This window comes from Laetiporus sulphureus, assembly GCF_001632365.1.
Source record: "Laetiporus sulphureus 93-53 unplaced genomic scaffold LAESUscaffold_20, whole genome shotgun sequence".
Lineage (NCBI taxonomy): Eukaryota > Fungi > Basidiomycota > Agaricomycetes > Polyporales > Laetiporaceae > Laetiporus > Laetiporus sulphureus.
This window is the reverse complement of record NW_024468529.1, coordinates 475,069-492,493: the sequence shown is the minus strand read 5'-3', so window position 1 is coordinate 492,493 and position 17,425 is coordinate 475,069. Positions and strand designations below refer to the sequence as shown.

At 46.7% G+C, this 17,425-nt stretch overlaps 5 protein-coding genes across 5 annotated transcripts; all 5 read right to left on the bottom strand.

The window, feature by feature from the left end:
* Positions 1–3,108: 3,108 nt before the first annotated feature.
* On the bottom strand, positions 3,109–4,912 carry LAESUDRAFT_714291 (uncharacterized protein; the record flags this gene model as incomplete). Its single annotated transcript, XM_040907061.1, has 7 exons — positions 3,109–3,270; positions 3,444–3,505; positions 4,065–4,164; positions 4,344–4,502; positions 4,569–4,608; positions 4,731–4,845; positions 4,894–4,912. The coding sequence occupies 7 exons, from the start codon at positions 4,910–4,912 to the stop codon at positions 3,109–3,111; spliced, it is 657 nt and encodes a 218-aa protein (XP_040764310.1).
* A 5,025-nt stretch (positions 4,913–9,937) lies between these two features.
* LAESUDRAFT_759389 (uncharacterized protein) lies at positions 9,938–10,540 on the bottom strand (the record flags this gene model as incomplete). Its single annotated transcript, XM_040912591.1, has 1 exon — positions 9,938–10,540. One exon carries the CDS (start codon positions 10,538–10,540, stop codon positions 9,938–9,940), a length of 603 nt encoding a protein of 200 aa, XP_040764309.1.
* A 507-nt stretch (positions 10,541–11,047) lies between these two features.
* Positions 11,048–13,321, bottom strand: LAESUDRAFT_759388 (uncharacterized protein; the record flags this gene model as incomplete). Its single annotated transcript, XM_040912590.1, has 8 exons — positions 11,048–11,101; positions 11,154–11,371; positions 11,440–11,705; positions 12,124–12,529; positions 12,583–12,636; positions 12,702–12,871; positions 12,931–13,176; positions 13,230–13,321. 8 exons carry the CDS (start codon positions 13,319–13,321, stop codon positions 11,048–11,050), a joined length of 1,506 nt encoding a protein of 501 aa, XP_040764308.1.
* A 698-nt stretch (positions 13,322–14,019) lies between these two features.
* On the bottom strand, positions 14,020–15,045 carry LAESUDRAFT_759387 (uncharacterized protein; the record flags this gene model as incomplete). Its single annotated transcript, XM_040912589.1, has 3 exons — positions 14,020–14,318; positions 14,373–14,731; positions 14,783–15,045. 3 exons carry the CDS (start codon positions 15,043–15,045, stop codon positions 14,020–14,022), a joined length of 921 nt encoding a protein of 306 aa, XP_040764307.1.
* Positions 15,046–15,081: 36 nt separating this feature from the next.
* Positions 15,082–17,022, bottom strand: LAESUDRAFT_759386 (uncharacterized protein; the record flags this gene model as incomplete). Its single annotated transcript, XM_040912588.1, has 7 exons — positions 15,082–15,376; positions 15,422–15,855; positions 15,904–16,059; positions 16,129–16,558; positions 16,607–16,790; positions 16,845–16,882; positions 16,931–17,022. 7 exons carry the CDS (start codon positions 17,020–17,022, stop codon positions 15,082–15,084), a joined length of 1,629 nt encoding a protein of 542 aa, XP_040764306.1.
* Between the last annotated feature and the right edge of the window lie 403 nt (positions 17,023–17,425).

The window sequence follows — 17,425 nt, the reverse complement described above, 5'->3', positions numbered from 1 at the left end:
AGATGGATTGGAGTGCACAAGTGACTATGGGGAACCCCAATATATCCACATAGGGATACCGTGTTTATAAAGGCAGTGCAAATAGGGAATCCATGGATGCATAGCCAATCTAAGGTCGACAATGAAGCCAACGGCATCAGAGGGAGAAAAAGACTCCATCATGGTGATGAATGTGAGAATCTGTTGCAGTGTGGCATCTGGCTCAAGGATGTCCTCAATGGAGATGTTTGAAAATAGATCATGAAGTCAAAGAAAACTCAGAAGCAGCTTTCTGCAGCATTCATACAGCTGGTATAAGCGCCAAAAGTTCACTTGTAGCCATATCGGGTGGGATAGGGGAAGACGATCTTGGTGTATTCCATACCGTAGAGAAATGAGCTTCGACCCCAAAGACAGGACATTACATGTTTGACAGCATCCTCAAGAAATTGCCATTCATGAACGATCACAGGAGATAGACAAAATTGAGATCCAACCTGCTCAATCAGAATGTGCTGGAGGGGGGGCAAGCATGGTTGCAGTGTACAGAAGATGAGTCAGACCAATGCATGCTGTGGATATTGTAATAAGTTTCAATGAAGCAGCGATCCTTGGCTGGCATCAGGGTCATCTGCAATGAGATCAGGGTGAACATTGCTGGGAGCGTGCTGCATTTGAGTCATGTACATGAGCTCATCATGATAAACAATGTTTGGAGATGGCATGGATGACATGCTGAAACAATCCTGTGCATCACTGACATGGATACGTCAATTCACAAAACAGTATAAGGGAAGGAGGACTGTACCAAGACAGGAGACTTAGTAATTGACAGGATTCAGATGTAGAAGCCAGCAGTTGCAGATTGTTGAAGATGACAGCAATGCGACAAGAGGGTTTCAGGGGAAAGAACACATGAGGTTGTTGTGCAGATGTCATGATGAAGATTAGGTCACCAGCGTAAATTGTTACGTTTAGTGTTACATTACTTCATAAGTGCCCGTTCTCCATGGAGAGTGGGGTTAGGTAGGTTAGGGCACGTCGAACAGGAAGGCTGTGGACAAAACACGTAAATATAACAACAGAATGCATCTCAAGCAAATCTGCAAGAGAATGTCGGCCAAGAGGGGAGAAAGACGAAATCGAAAAGCAGGTTCTGAATCGCAATGAGTGAAGACTGCATCGAGTGCAGAAAAAGGAGAGGGAGTTCACGATCCTTGCTTTTACCCTACCATCACATGCACAATTTATGCAAACATGTCGACCACATGGCAAGGAACTGAGAGTGCCGTGGACTGCACGAAGACCTCAGCCACCCAATAGCATCAGCGTGACAAAGAGATGTCAGACTACAGTGAACCAACCATGTTATGTGCTGTTGTTATTTCTGAGACTTGTTGGATGACAATCAGAGTGCCAACATACACATGGGGAAGCACAACGAAGATGAGGAATTGGTGCTATATGCATTCAGTAAGCATGGAGGCTGCATGCATACAGGCAAATACTGACTACAGGTGCAGATCACAGGTACAATCTGACGTTGATGCAGATGGGACACGTGTGTCTACTTTACCAGAATTCCTTTTACATTGTATGTGCATTTCAGAATCAAATACTTGGCATTCCTGCAAGTGAGTTGTTGTTGAACATGCTGAAAGAGTGTGGATAGAGGCCGATGGCAGGCGGTAATGTGGGAACAGAGGGACGGCAACAGGATTCATGAAAAAATGAAGGCGTTATGAAGAGGGTGAAGCAGGTAAGATGACAGAAAAGACTAAGTGCAGATGAGAGCAATTGCCAAAAGAAGAAAAGGGTGGTGAAGAGTTGAACGAGGACACTGACAGGATGATAGGCCGAGAGCTGTATGGGCACAATCAGAAGGATGGTCAAGTGAACAGGGGCTGACAATGAGGAATTCAGCCCAAGAAGGGAGGGAAGTGATAAGCGAAAATCAGACTGAGGTGCTCTATCCAATGCCACAAAGTCAGCCACTGCCTCAGTCTGCAAGGATCAAGTTCAAATCCATTCCATGATGCAAAGACCAGGCAAAGCTGCTGAGCAGTGCGTCAGTTCAAAAGGGGACAGGAAGGGATACATTGAGCAGAGGGAAGGACACGTCGAGAATGATGAAGAGGGTGGGATGATGAAAGAAGCGAGTCAGACATCCACAGCATCTATGCAAAGGAGGAGCACGGCGATGGTGGCATGCAACGAAGCTATGGGATGGTGACAAGTGGGCAAAAATACTTCAGGATCTGGGCAAAAGTTAAGCATGCAGATAGCGAGAACAAATGCAGCCTTCAAATGGAGGAACGAGCTGAATCCTCTGAAAGCGGAGCATACAGCCATACTGTAAGAGAAAGTGGTGAAGTCAGAAGGGGTGAGCAAGAATAAGGAGGCAGATATTGTGCCAGAAAAGCACCTATGATGTGGTGTATGGAATGTTGCGAGACCTCAAAATGAAGTATCTATAGTCGATGATAGAGAGCTGATTGGGAACGTGCTCTTTCGATTTCATAATGGATGTTCAGGATGACAATCAGCCTCATTCATGTCTGTACTATTGTCCAAGGGCCAACATGGGAGCTGGGTCAGAGTACAAAACAAAGTCAGTCAAGGAGTTTCAAAAATCGTTCGAGGGAGCGGTGATGCAATGCTACTCTTGTGGGGTGCCTGCGACGTCAGGCATATTCTAACACAAGTTTGCAAATGAGATTGATTAATCAGGCTGCCACGATGATGGGTTGCAAAACTGGTTCCTCGGTTTGAGCTACATAATCTGGAATTTGAAATACCTATCAAAGCAGCTGTTGCCTTTACTATGCATGGAGAAAAATTTGACGGTCACAAAGCAGCATGTAGCTGGTAGAACACATGGGCAGGAGACACTGATAGACTTCAAGAACAGCGAGGCTGTTGATTTGTTGGACGAGACCAGGCAGTACAGATTGAGCAGATGAGCACCCAACTTGATGAGCATATCGTGAAGTTCTGCTTTAGAAGGAAGGTGATATTGGTTGGAAAAAGAGCAAGGAGTGGAGTGCTGCTGGTAGTGATGGCTGTGGATGTGATAGTGTCAAATGCGTACTCCACAATTTATGCAAATGATGATACGATATACGAGATTTACTCGTGTGCTGAATAAGATGAGACGTGGGCAAAGTTGAGAACCTTCTTCATGCATGAGGTTGCATTGATTATGAGAAACTCATCAAAGTCCATGTATTGCTCTTGAGGAATGTCAGGAATGTGATGATCCTGCACATTGTGATCTTCATCGGCATCATCCTGCACATCACTCAAGAAGGCACCAAGATCATCAACACCACCACATTGGGATGGCGGGCCATAAACAGCTTCATATGAGTGGTCATCAGTATGTCCTTGCCACAAGGAAGTTTCACTTTAGTGACAGAGTGGCAGTTATCAAGTCTGAATGGAATGAATAAGATAACACTGACCTTCACAAGCATCGTTGGATGTATGCGTGATGAAGGGTTAAGATCTTCGATGAGGTCAATGGCTGGTTGTAAAACAACAATGTCATGAGATCATAACATGTCCCGTAGAAGACTGATTTACCAGCAGGAGGACAGCGGGGTATAGGTGAATGGTAAGAAGCATCAGCAAGTTCATCTTCACCGCTAACTTCTTGTATTGCATCCAACCTGTGCTCATCTTCATGGTCTTGGATGGAGGAAGATGCTTGGCCATCAGGTGGAGCATACGGCCATCCAGGGTTTTACAGCAGATCATTGACTGGCAAGTCATCACATCTGGGGGAAATGGGGCCTTTTCCAAAGTGGGTAACATCTGAAATAGCTATAGCGGCCATGGCCAGCATCACTGCAAGTGTTCAATAAACAAAGCAGTGGCATTTGATTCTGCTGAAGATCCAATTGACTGCCACATTCTGATGTGAATTCTTTATAGGCACCTATGATGTGAATGATTCTCTATATGGCTGTTCAAGAACCAAATCAAATAACATGTGCACAGAAACCACACTCACACCCACAATCAAAAGTCTTTGCAGCTCATGTACACTCATGATGCATCCTGGTGCATCCCTGACAGCTCACACCCCAGCTCCATGCTTAGGCTGTTCATCACCAGCAACTCTGCATGTGCCTGCTCAAGCATGGGTGATGCCAGGATCTTCTCATGTGTCCAGATCAAAGGCTGTGTGTGATCGATAATAAGTTATTAGTTCTGTTTTACTGAGTGCAGTTGAGGTCAAAGTTGGGGCCACATCTTTTGTGCAATGGTGTAGCTTGGCTATAAAGACATTTTGATGAAGCGATGAATGGAAAAGAGAGTAAACCAATTCTGTACAACTCATAAAAGGTCCTTATGGCTACTTCTATCAGGGGCTTATAGAGCTCCTGTACTGGGGTGCAAAGTGCTTCGAATCCATCCTCAAGGTAATACACCTCAATCACTGTCTCAAATAAGTCAGCGACTGCCTTGATCTTGGGCTTTGGCTTAGAGGTGGAAGCAGCAGCCCCTCTCTGAAGTTCCTATCTGTCAAGTCATGCAAGACTGCACTACTGACAGTGAGGATATCAGATTGGTTAAAGACTGACCATGGCTTTGGTGATGCTGGGGTCAATAGTGATGCATCCCCTTGACCATCATTGTAATCATGTCAGTGAGCCATTCAATGATTGGGTTCCTTCAAGCCTCTCATGTTGTCTAAATGAGCACTGCAGATGCCTTCCTGCAACTTTATAAGGTGAGAAAGATACATTGCAAGTTTCTCTGCAATGTGCGAGAATGTGATGTTTGTGCAGTGCAGCATGAAGTTCCTGGTACACAAAATGTCTCCAGCAATGCATTGAGATATGAGCACTTGAGATCTTACTGTGTATAGGTGGAATGTTCTATTAGATGTATGGGTATATAACAGACATTCGATAGTGGTGTACATGAGTGCATTGTCTAGAAATTTCAATAGTTCACACTCATTGCATGAGCATTGAGATGAGGCAATGACTTTCATCTATGTAGCATTAGACAGTGGAGAAAGTGTGGCTTTATAATCAGGGTGATTTGCAATGCAGATTTTGTCTAGAATATTGTATATCTCACCAGTCACAAAGCCAATTTATCTCATCGAAGTGGCATTTGAACACTCATATCATAGACTTCCCAATCATATATAGATTTTCATATTTAGCTATTTTGGTTCCTGAGATATAAGCCAAATAATGTGACTGTTGCAAACATTGCAACAGTTTTGTGGCTCACTGTATGTCTGACAGTCAATCAGAATGATGACAAATGTTTTTTAAGCTGTGCAGACCATGATGTCTACCACCAAGAGGACAATGGTGGGACATTTTCTGAGAATGTTGCTCCATTCAAGTGTCAGCCTGTTATCACTGAAGCAACTGCCATCAGATGCTGCCATCTCACTCCTTAACGCTTTTATTGGCTTTTGCAAATGTCTGCTGCAGCATTCAGCTTCATTGAATACAGTTTGTCATGGGTGCATCTTAATTTTATCTTGCCTGCCAATCTCATCACGTGGTGACCAGTGACCAGGCATCTGTGAATAACATTGATGACTCGTCCATCTTAGTGATGTACATCAATAATGGGTTGATTGACTAGAATGCATCATGGTTGCCCAACATGATCCACTGTTCTAAAAGCTGCTCAGGTCATTCTCAGCTCTAGCATCTTTGTGTGGGCACATTGTCTGCTCATGTCTCCTGGCTTTGGTGTGCAGAAACATGGCAGGAGAGTTTAGGCACCATTTGAACTTTCCCTCCAGAACAAGCTCTTGTCAGAAAATAGCTGTCAAGGATATGTTCTAGCATATCATCCACACCGAGCACAACACACACCACTGCATATAGAACAGAGCATCATTCTACTTCCTCCTTGATGTCTTGATCAGCATTTTGCAAATAATGAAATATCATCTGAGCTCTATTTCTTGCATTTCTCCTTTGATGTGCTGTTCTTGCCTGATGTAGTTGATATTGTATGCATTGTATTCTGATGTCACAGTAGAGTACAACATTATCACCATGTGTGCATTCTCGAAAACCTTGGGATTTATTAGTTCAGCCCACTGAGAGTATAAGTTTAACTGAAAGCCAACTGCTTTGCCTTGTGTCATGATGCTCAGTGCAGGTGAAGTGTGCAGCATCCAAAAACAGTGAAAATCAGTACATAAACTCAGTAAATTGCCACATGCAATATTGGGCATCTGTCATCCACAGATAAGTACATTTGAAGAGAGCACAGGCTCTAAAATCACAGCAGAGATGAAGAAACTGACTTATTGTATAGGTGCATATTATGACAATGCATTTTATCCTCAAAAATCAACATTTGCAAGTTCATCACCTGGCAGTTCCCTTTGAGAACTGCATGCTGCTTCACCATCCAGACTTTTGACTCAAAGAGAGCTGGAGCTGAGCAAAGAATGTTGAGCTCAGTGAATAAGATATGTATATGTCATTGAGGGGAGCCTTAAGGTGAAGGAGAGGTTGACGCAGGTGAGATAGAAATGTCATTATGGTGTGAGAACTGCTGAGTGCAGCTGCAACTTGCAATTTCTCCATAGTGACCTGTTGGTCAATATGAGTGAGCTGCCATTCCAACAACCTGATAAACTGCTGGGCCCACACATGATCAACCCAGACTGTTCATCATTGGTCAAGGCTGCATGCTTTTGCTGCATTCATTTCAGCAACATCATTCAGGCTTGGTGCTCCAGAGTGCACAGCATGAGAAGGTCATCATGGTTGTGACAATCAAAGTGACAGAGTAGTCATGCCAAAGTCAACATGATGATGGATATTGCATTGACCTCTTGCAAAAACAGAATGGAAGTGTCCACTGTTAGAATGATGAGCATACCGACAAAGTGTGGGCAGCATGACATATATGTTCATCATGCCCTGCATTGTCATCGGTCTCCTCATCATAGTGGATCCCAGATTCCATCGTTTCTTCACATGCCCCACCTTCAGATGCATCTGTTTGCAATATTGATCAGTTAATGTGATCAATGAGAATATCATTGGCAGTACACGCACTCTGAGAAATTTCTTCACTTTGAAATGCTCCATGCATTTTGGGCACTTCAATGATGTTTTATGAATCTTCTAATGATAATTGCATGCTGAGGAAGACTGTGCTAGTGCAGTTTTGCATGAAGCAGATTGCTTGACACCCTTGCCCTTGCCCTTGAGCTTGGTGGTAAACATGATGATTGAATCAAAGAGTGCAGCTGCACACAATCCCCCATGAGCATGGGGTGTAAGGCATTCCAACAAACCAGAACAGTTAGTGACTGAGCCTGCACAGCCTGACATATGCTTTGACCCCTGCACCACCACTGAGTTTGATCTCACACCACCGAATTTGATCTCACATCAGCACTCAGTTTGGTCTCATGCCATTACACACCTGCTCAATGAGGACATCCTTCAAAGCCACTCTCCCCACATATTGTACTGTCCATATGACTTCATCATCCACTGTGACCTTCATATGCTCCTGCATTGCATGCACTGTGTCACAATCTGGGTCTAGCAACTCTGCACTTCCTGAGTTGATCACCAATCAGCTATATATATCTGAGCCTATGGGCAGTGACTGTGGCTCAGTTTCCCTCCCTCTGTCACGGTGCATTGTGACTCCTGCTTAAAAAGGTAAGAAGCTGGCTGCAAGGTGCTGCCTGTGTCCTGTGACTCATTGCCAGTGGTGGATGATGATATGAAGCAAGAAGGGGTTCAAAGGACCCTTTGCCTTATCTCACACAAAAGGAGGTGGCTGTCAGGCCTCATAAAATAGGTGAATGAAACTGGGGATACCCAGTTCCTCATCGATGCTTATATACATGTATGGCAGAGCCCCTGACACTTGTGCTACTGTGGAACCTCTGGTACCTACATGTGAACAAAATGCCAGAACCAGTAATGGTTCTGGTCTCACCATGACAACTACCTACTATTGGCCGTGAGGTTATCCAATGAGATAAATGTATAACATGGTGCCACCTTTGTCGGTGACTGAAGTGGTGCCACTATTAAGTGGCCAATGGGGTGTCTACTACTTAGTAAGGTGCCTCAGTGTCACATGGGATAGCTGAGCCTTGCAGACTTTGGTGATTGTAGTTAAGCACTAGTTAAGGGTCACGTGCTAGGGGTGCTGGTATGGACACTTGTTTAGATCATGTGACTGGATGCGCTCCTGGTGGATCATAAGTGGCTTCCTGTGACATCTTTGCCTTGTGTCATGTCTAAGGTTTATACTTTGACATGATGCCAAAGGTATATTGGAATTAGAAAACTGTGACATCACCCCTTCTCAGGTTTATGCTCTGAGTAAACTGTCAGATTTTTGTTGGGTGTTTGTAGGTTGGCAAATGTGTAAACAGTGCAGTAACATGTGTAACAGTTTAGTGGACATATTTAGGTCCTTAGGTGCTCAAAGCTGCCAGTTTGAAGTACATGTTCAGGTACTTGGATAACATTTGAGAATGTTGTTATAGGATGGTAACATTGTGTTGGTTTTGCCATGATCTATGATGAGCATCTAGATTGAATTTTCTGATCGATCATGATCCGTGATCTGTGATGGTGATCCATCCTAATGGCTGTGCCCGTTTCTTTATGATGTCAGTCTTATAGATGGCCAGCAAATGTTGGGTGAGTTTCGTGAACATTTTTAGATCCGTATACATTTATGCTTTCATTTTCTTTATAGGTGATTGACTTGTGGTTCAATTCATTGTCACCTTGTATCTTCCCCCTTTATAGAAATGAGCTTGTATGCAAAACAGTTTAATGACATTGTTCAGGTTGAGTGACACTCAAAGCTGCCTAGTAAAATAGTTTAACAACATACTCAGGTTGTGTGGCACTCAAAGCTGCCTAGTGGCACAGTTTAGTTGACTTGCCCAGATCATAGTATCGTATACACTTGTAGTGGCATGGAAGGTGTCTTCAATGTGCCTTGTAGTGTATGGTCTGTTATCAGCTGCTCCTTGGTCTAAGAGTCTGATGCTTCGTTGCAAGTTTTCTCTCCATAGTCATGAGAAATTGCCATGTATGATAATCTTGTTGCCAAAAAAGGTATCACCATTTCCTTTAGTGGTCTTGTAACATACAGTGACCCACAAAACCACCTCGACCTCACAGGGTTCGGGGCTTATTAGCCCGGCATATACTCCCGGGATTGCCGGGCTTGTTAGCTCCGAATCCGCTATCTTCACCGGTTGCCAATAGTGCGCGCAATAGAGTCGGGATTTCCTGTTAAAGCACGACCCTTATCACGTTGCCATTGCTCGTGATCGCCTGAGATAGCGTCGGCATCGTGATCAACGGTGCCGATGGCCCTCCCACCCCGCCACATTACCGACCTCATGGCTCGGAAATCCCCATCCTGCCCTCCACTGCCGCTACCCCGCTCGTTATCATCCCGCCCCTCTCCGCCCTTCCCTCGGAATCCTCTGGCGTTCCTGTTCCTGGCACTTCCCTTCTCGGGGTGCCTGCCTGCTCACGTGCTGCCCACCTTCCGTGCATCCCTTCCGTGCTCCTCGCCATGTGGCGCGTGCACTCGCTCTCACCGATGGTGAGCACACCCCTCTCACGCATTTGCGGCCCAAATTTTGGGTGTGTTCTTTGTGCCTTGGGAGAGGGAACGTGTCATTTCATTTCAATCATCATTAGAAGAGTAGATTCACAAGATAGCTGTTCTAATGACATGTATACTAAGGTGCACGAAAAATTTACACCCTCCATGATTCCATATGCAAAATCCATGGATCAGTACTGTAGAGCCACACAGATGACATGAAAAATGTCAATGTTTGAGCAGATGAGCAGAGAACGAAGCACTCGGGGAGGGGGGAGAGGCAAGCTCACCGGCTTATCACAGAATGAAAGTTGGGCACACGACAACCACATCATGTAGAATATATCAGCTGCCATCACATTCCTGCAGGAGGTGCAAAAGCGATCGCGGTGCCAGGCGTCAGTGAAGAAGTAGAGAGAGAGGTGTTGGTGGCGGTGGCGGCAGCACCTGAGAGCAGCGTCGGAGCATGGTTCTCGTCACCAGCGACGTGCTTCTTCTTCCTGGGGATGCCCTTGTCCTTGCGCATAGCCCGAGGCTTCTTGGTGACAGTGACTAACCCGCCTCCTGCACCAGAAATGATATTGATGAAGTCTGCAGACCCGCTCTGCATGCGGAGTTTCTTTGCAGGTCGCGCATCAGCAGCTGCTGATCTCTCTTGCATAGGCTCGATGTTGCGACTGGACTCCGCGAAAGGGCCAGCATGCAAGACTGTTGCTGCGTTGATCGGCATCGAGGGAGTGACGGCAGCACTGGCGATAGCTTGTGAGATAGTATTTGATGTGTCTCCTGCCTGGACCGCAATGTGCAGGGCTTCTGTCATGTTGCTTGAAATATCGGCTTCATCCCCAGGCCAATCAATCTCGTCCCCGCGCTCATCCTCACGCTCGCCCTCTTTGCCCTCAGCAACCATGCAGTCAGTGCGAGACTCTTTCCAAGCCTTGAACTCGATGGGATTCATCTTGTAGAAGTGTGTTGCACCCGTCTGCCATGCATGAAGGATGACGTCTAGCTCGTCACGCGACCTGATATCACTCGGCAAGCAAAACTGCTTGAGAGGCTAGCCCTTCATGATAACACCATATTTGAGGGTGATCTTTGACTCAAAGTTGGTATAGTACATGCGTGAGACCTTATACTGTGCGGCAGCATCTATAAAAATGCGAATTCAATGCGATATCACCATATAAAGATGCCAGAATACTTACACAATTTCGCATATATAATTGAATTTATCTCGCTTCGAGTAGCTGCCATGTAATCACGAGTCTTGTTCAACACTCCTGAGGCTCAGTTAGCCATAGCTCAGGCCGCAATGCAGCTGGTGACGTTGAATGCCACTGAGGCAGAATGCCTCCATTTGCACTCCAATATCAGGAAGTTGCTTGCCGAGAATGACATTGAAATAGTCAGCCAGACGCGTGCTAGTGTTGAAAATGTATGGCCGGTTGTAGTGATCAAGACTTGATCACACGGCGATAAGCACGACTTCTGTGCCTGTGCGAGCATTGAGGGCTTGCAGCTATATAAATGTGTTAACTCGGAGACTACAATTACACAGCTATGATGCTCACCTGGTGTTCGATGCTAGCGAGATTACTACGCACATCGTGAAATGCGTTGATGGGAATGTTGTGCGCGCTCAGCTTGCGCATCTCCCGAGTCTCGTTCAGCTTCTCAACCAATGGTTTGGTATATTCGGTACGCTCTTCGAGGGACATGGTGTCCCACTTCTCCTTGGTGCCAGGCAGTAGGTTGTTTGACTTGTAATGCTGCGCGCCTTCAGGTAATGCTGTATATGAGGAGATTCTTTCATTAAGATTTGTGTAAATCAAGAATGATATTGCGTAGTATGCTCACCAGTGTTTGCCTTGTTCAGCTCATCTTTGATAAATGTGTTCCACGGGTTGACTCTGCGTTCTGAGTTCGCAACGCATGTGAGTTGAACGAGTCCCTGGCGATAATACTCGGCACTGTGGTCTTGTAGCTCGTTGTGCAAGGACTCAGCTTGTTCCCTCACATGAGATTGGGCTGTGTCGACAGCATCTGCAACAGCTTTCTTCCTGCTGTCGCGTTTGGCTGCCTCTATGGCCTTCTCGGCAGGGGCTTTCTTCTTACCCTTCTGACTAGTGGTAGATTGCCATGGCACTCACATGAGGTTCGTTGACAATGAGCGAGTCTGAGTCGTATAACGTGCGAGGTCAGGCTGCTTCGCCATGGGAAAGTTTCAGTGACAGGCAAGAGGGTGGACCCACAGCGAAAAATAGAGGCTCAACATTGTCACGTGATAGCTGGTAATTGACAGGGACTAAGTGTCCTAGCTAACTGCATCAAGGGGGGAGTGAATATCATCAAAGAGACAATGTTTTAAAGTACAAGCCATTCTCTTAGAGGACTGATACCTCAGCCCGTTCTCGGCTGGGTCGAATATACTTCCACAACCACTTCGCCTCCCTCACTGGCAGCCCAGCCAAAGCAAGCTGGTCCGTAAACTCAGCCAATGTTGTGCTTATTGAATGCACATGAACAATCTGCATCACTGACTAGTGAGTATACCCATGTGCATGAACATAATCGTCACTGATCTTGCCGACAGACAGCGTAGGTGTTGGATCATCATACGACTCTTGAAGGGTCTGTCTGATACCAGCCAATGTCCATACATGCTGATACACATATGCAGGCAAAGGAGCTTCTGTAAGGGCATCTGTGCAGATGGAAGGTGCAGAAGGGGGACCATTCTTGATGTGTACATGACGAGATGCATCATACATCATGCCAGATGTTGCACTCATTGGCTGCCTGCTTGGCGTAGTGACTCGCATGGGTTTGGGGGCTCGCATTGCTTGCATGCATATGTTGCTAGGTGTGTTCAATGTCTGCAACCATGTGAGGCCAGCCACTCGGGTCGGAGTCTGTGGACACTGAGCAGTGGCTGTCGCAGTATCGCCTTACGTCAATTAGCATTATCGGAATAGCTATGAAAGAAAGCAAGATACTCACCGTGCATCATTAAGACCGTCTGAAACCTCTCCTGTAAGTCACCTTCATCGACACCTATACAGTTTTTGTGAGCACGAGCACGCACGAGCAAGGTGATGCCGAGAGATCAGACTTCTTACCTCCACTGAGCCCCCTAACCTCCGATTTCTGTCGCATCTCATGATTGTTGCGAGCACCTTTCATGAGCATGTACTTGAGTGCCTGTTGGAATGCAGGTGCATGGTTCTCCCCTGTAATCTTCTTGAAAATAGCCTTGGGAAGACCGTTCGTTTGGATGCGCATTTCGTCACTAGTAATAAGCGATAATAATCATTGCTTCGCATTACATGAACAAAGTAAAGGACTCACACTGTGAGATATATACTGGAGACATGCCCATAGACTATGCAATAGTATGCGCGCACATTGGGCAAGATCGTGCGGGCGATTGTAGAATGCATGATGATTTCTACTGCGTGCTCAGTCTCATTATGTGCAGTCCGAAGCTCCTTGAGTTCCTCATTCAGATGATCAACATCCCTCGCCTGCTCGATAGTGTTGCATTTCACCATGACTGGCAATGGTGGCGTGAACCTCCCTCCCGACATTGAAACCCTGTCACAGTGCGTCAGTATCACTCAAGGCTATTGGGAGCTTAACATGCTCACTCTGAGGTCTTGATGCCCGGATAGTATCCTCCAAGAATAACGTAGAAAGGCCCAGATGAAGCCAGCTGAAATTGAGTCTGAGGAGGGACCATGGTTTGAGCAGAAGCAGGCTGTGGCATTTAAAGTGATCGCGCGGATTGCAACTTGAGTTGTTGGTGGCACAGCAATCCACTGATGCGCTGCCCACTGGTTCAAGCTCATATGGCTGCAATGATGAATCTGAGTTCCATAATTCATATGTATCTCTCTGAAGTGTCTTTCCATGATACAGACTTGGTAAAGGGGTGCTTACGACATTATAACTTATGTATTCATTATATCCAGCCCGGTCTGTCGCATTCTTTCACAGATTGAGTCAGCACGTTTTGCTCTTTCATAGTTTGGAAGTGTAAAGAATAAATTCTAATGCCTAAGTTCATGCAGGAAGATTTAAAACATAGTCTACAATGCCGCCAATATCTCCACGTGAGTCCTCATCCTCTCCGAGATCCTGCATATCCTCTTCACAATCATCAGCCTCAATCTCCTTGAGCTCGTTATTGGGCTGGGACGCCACTGGTGACTCGATGCCCACTGATACAAGTGTGCCCTTCCTGCAACTGATATTGTGACTTCCAGTGAAGCCGGTGAGGTTATGAATTTGGTACAAACGTGCGAGCACTCGCATGTTGATGCGACGGCGATGGATACAATAGTCTGCGACAGCACCATAAAGTGGGTTTGCATGCACCTCGAGACATGTTAGCACCGTGTCAAATGTGTGGCCCTCATCGTGAATGCACGTCTGTACTCAGCAGATCTCGACATTGAGATGTTCCAATTCTTCATGAGCACGCGCAAGCCGGTTTGCCTGCTTCATCACCGCACACACTGCAGGATGAGCCCATGGCTTCTCATGCAGAATATTGCCAGTGTCACGGAGAAGGTTAAATTCTTCGAGGAACGTGTAATGCGTCACCTTGTTCCAGTCAAGTGTCGGGCGTGGTGGTGTCATCTTGACAGCAAGTGCATTGTAGGTATCAACTGCATTGTGAATAGCTTTGCAGCGTGTTTGCAATGATTTTACGATATGTGTCCGTATGCGATATGCTGGTAACGAATTTTTGAGATATGTAATATATGACTGCAGACCATAGAACTTACCGGTCTGTGCGAGATTCATATTGTGCAACTCGAACAGCTGCTGAATGACCAGCCGCTGAAGGTTGTCAACTGCGCGGTGGTACTTGCGATGCCTGATGTACTCCATAGTCTTTCTGTACTCCTGCGACGTGGGCTGCCAATGGTCGACAATGCACATACGAACTTCCATGTCAATCACATCACGTAGAACTTGCATGCGACGTTCAGATACATGGTGCCGTTGTCGCTCAAGCTTGTGCGTCCGTGAAAGTTCTTGACTGTAGATGGGATGTGACTTGCCGGTCAATGATGGCGACATGAATTCGTAGTCGGAAGGAGTTGTCATCAGGAAGCTTGCCGTTGCGTTTGCATGCTGCTCCCTATAGCATAACATGTTAGTATCACAGCCCTCGAGACATGAAAGAACCTACTCGAGGGCATAGTATTCTTGTAGCAACTCAACATAGGCCACCGCCCAAACATCCCACTCCGACTCCTCTTCGATGTTTGCAAAGTACTCCACCTTCTCCTTACACCATCGAGCGATGTCATCATCCGTGATGCCAAGTGACCCTTTTGCTTTGTCAAATTGCACAGCTTCACTATTGAGGATATCGAGTGCCTGCCGATAGTTGTTGTACAGGAAGGTGCCGACGCTCGCATAGCAATCCATGTCCCATTGCTTGAAGAACATGTCAATCAGTGATCGACGGCGATACTGGCTGGTGTATCATGTAATGGAGGCGAGCTGGTTTGAGGCACTGAAGATGTGCTCCATTGTCTCCAAGTCCTCGAGCCCCATGCCTTCAATGATATTTGGATGGTTCTTTGTTTGACATGCGTGATTGTGGGTATAGCCGTGGAAGGCGTTCACGCATAGGCTTGCCCTGAGATGTTGGAACTTAGGACCGAGGCAGCTCTCAAGGATGGTAATGAGGAAGCTGCATGCGATGTCGTAGCCACCCATTGACCGTGGGCCGAGGAGTTCAAGGGCTTTTGCTACCATTGCGAGAGGATACTTTGCTCTATGAATAGTTAGCATCATAGAGTGCGGGGCAGTGAGAACTTACAATTCACCACTACAGATCATATCTGCAATCCATAGGATGAGGCCGTGTCGGCAGGCACTTGCAAAGATCCCCGTCTCTTCGAAGATGCCCCACATCTTCTTCTTCTCCTCAGACGCCACGGATTTCCAGTTTTGCATACACGTGCAAGTGGCGGAGTCAACGTTCATGCTGTCTGTGAGATTCGCATCGTTGTCGGCATCGACTTCATGATCAGGCATGATCTGGGACTCGTCCTCTTGCGCCACATGATCCCACCTCGACTTCACCTCATTTGCATATTGGTCGATGAATTCAGAACTCAGAAAGTAATCGCTGTCTTCGAAAGTACGAGTGTCGCCCACACGGCGGTTGCCAATCTTCGCAATCCGCTTCAACGAATTGTTGCCGTCGAAGCAGTACATACGACCGAAATGAAGCGAAGGCTCATTTTCAAGCTGAGGGAATATTAGTGTGAATAAGTGCAGTGAAATGTCACCACTTACCTCATAACAACAGGCTGGGCATGCATTGAGCACTCGCCAGTTCGGTGTGTCCCGACCGAGTGCCTCTTGAACGTGTTTCTCGATTTTTTGATGAATCGAGAGGTAGATATCGAATGCGTCGCTCAAAGCTAAGCGATATCTTCGTCTGTATGGTATCTATGGATAGATCAGTAATAACAAATAGGAACATTCGGATAAACTCATGGCATAATAGTCACATAAGACCTTTGCAAAGGCCTCAGCACTGAAGGATGCCTTCCGCAGTCGAAGGCGACGGAATAACTCTAGAGTCTTGAATGATATAGCCAGTGTGGGATCGATGGGTGTCGTTGGGAGATATCCTTGAGCAGCGACAGCCTCTGCTTGAGAACGACTCTCGCAGGACCGTGGGATGCGCACTGTCGTGTCGAGGGTATAGATGTCAATGACCTCGATTGTGAAGCTGTAGTCGTCGTCATCAGGGCACATTTCCATGCTCAAAGGCAGTCGAGATAATGGCAGGGCATCTGAAGTGGCTGGATGGTCAGGAGCCGAAGGATAGCACCAAGCGAGGTAGATATCGGTGAGAGCGTCAAGCAGAGGGGCCCAGTTGGCTTGCACATGCTCAAGGCAAAGCCGCCAGGTACGTGCATCCTTGTACCATCTTCCTTTCCATCTGGGAAGCCAATGAGTATCCTCAATCACAAAGAAGAATAACACTCACCGGCTAGAGATGATATCTCGGACAGCATAAGCAAACGACCCCTCTTCATCATCTGGGAGCGTTTCCCAGTCCATTACATCCCCTCCTTCACCAGATGACATGGGAATACCATCGTCTATGACCTCAGAAGGGATCTCTTCTCCACGGATTTGGGACAAAAGCTCACGTGACTCGGCACTAAGGCCTAATAGACAGCATTGAAATTATCTCCAATAGATGTTTTCCAGAGGCTACTCACCTGCAGTCTCTCGCTCAAGTCCATCTTTCATCTTCTCCCTGTGACGGCGGACGTCAGCTTGCTTCAAGACAGAGCTTTTGATTCACCAGGATCGGGTGCCACTAGCAGATGTAGCTGGCTGGAGATGCGCACTGAGCGCGAGGTTCCCGAAGATTTTTTGCTCTTGCCCATTGTGCATCATCAGACAGCCAGCAGATGTGTATGACAGAGAGCAGACCAGCCAGAACAGCGTACAAGGGGTAGCATGGACGTCGGTGATGCGCACCGCACTTGCAGTCAACAAGGTCATGTGACCGTGCACTAAGACATTTTACTCGTTTTAATGGTTCAATTGCATATATTATATACTTCTAAAATGATAGCAATGCATGAGATGGTCGTGCTGACCATTGACGAGAGAGCGTGCACGCCGCATGGCAGGAAGTGCCAGAGGGAGGTGCACAACAGGTGAGCAGGCAGGGAGCGCTGGGAGGGAGGCACGCAGCACGTGAGCAGGCGGGCACCCTGAGAAGGGAAGCGCCAGGAACAGGGACGCCGGAGGATTCTGAGGGAAGGGCAGGGAGGGGCGGGATGATCACGAG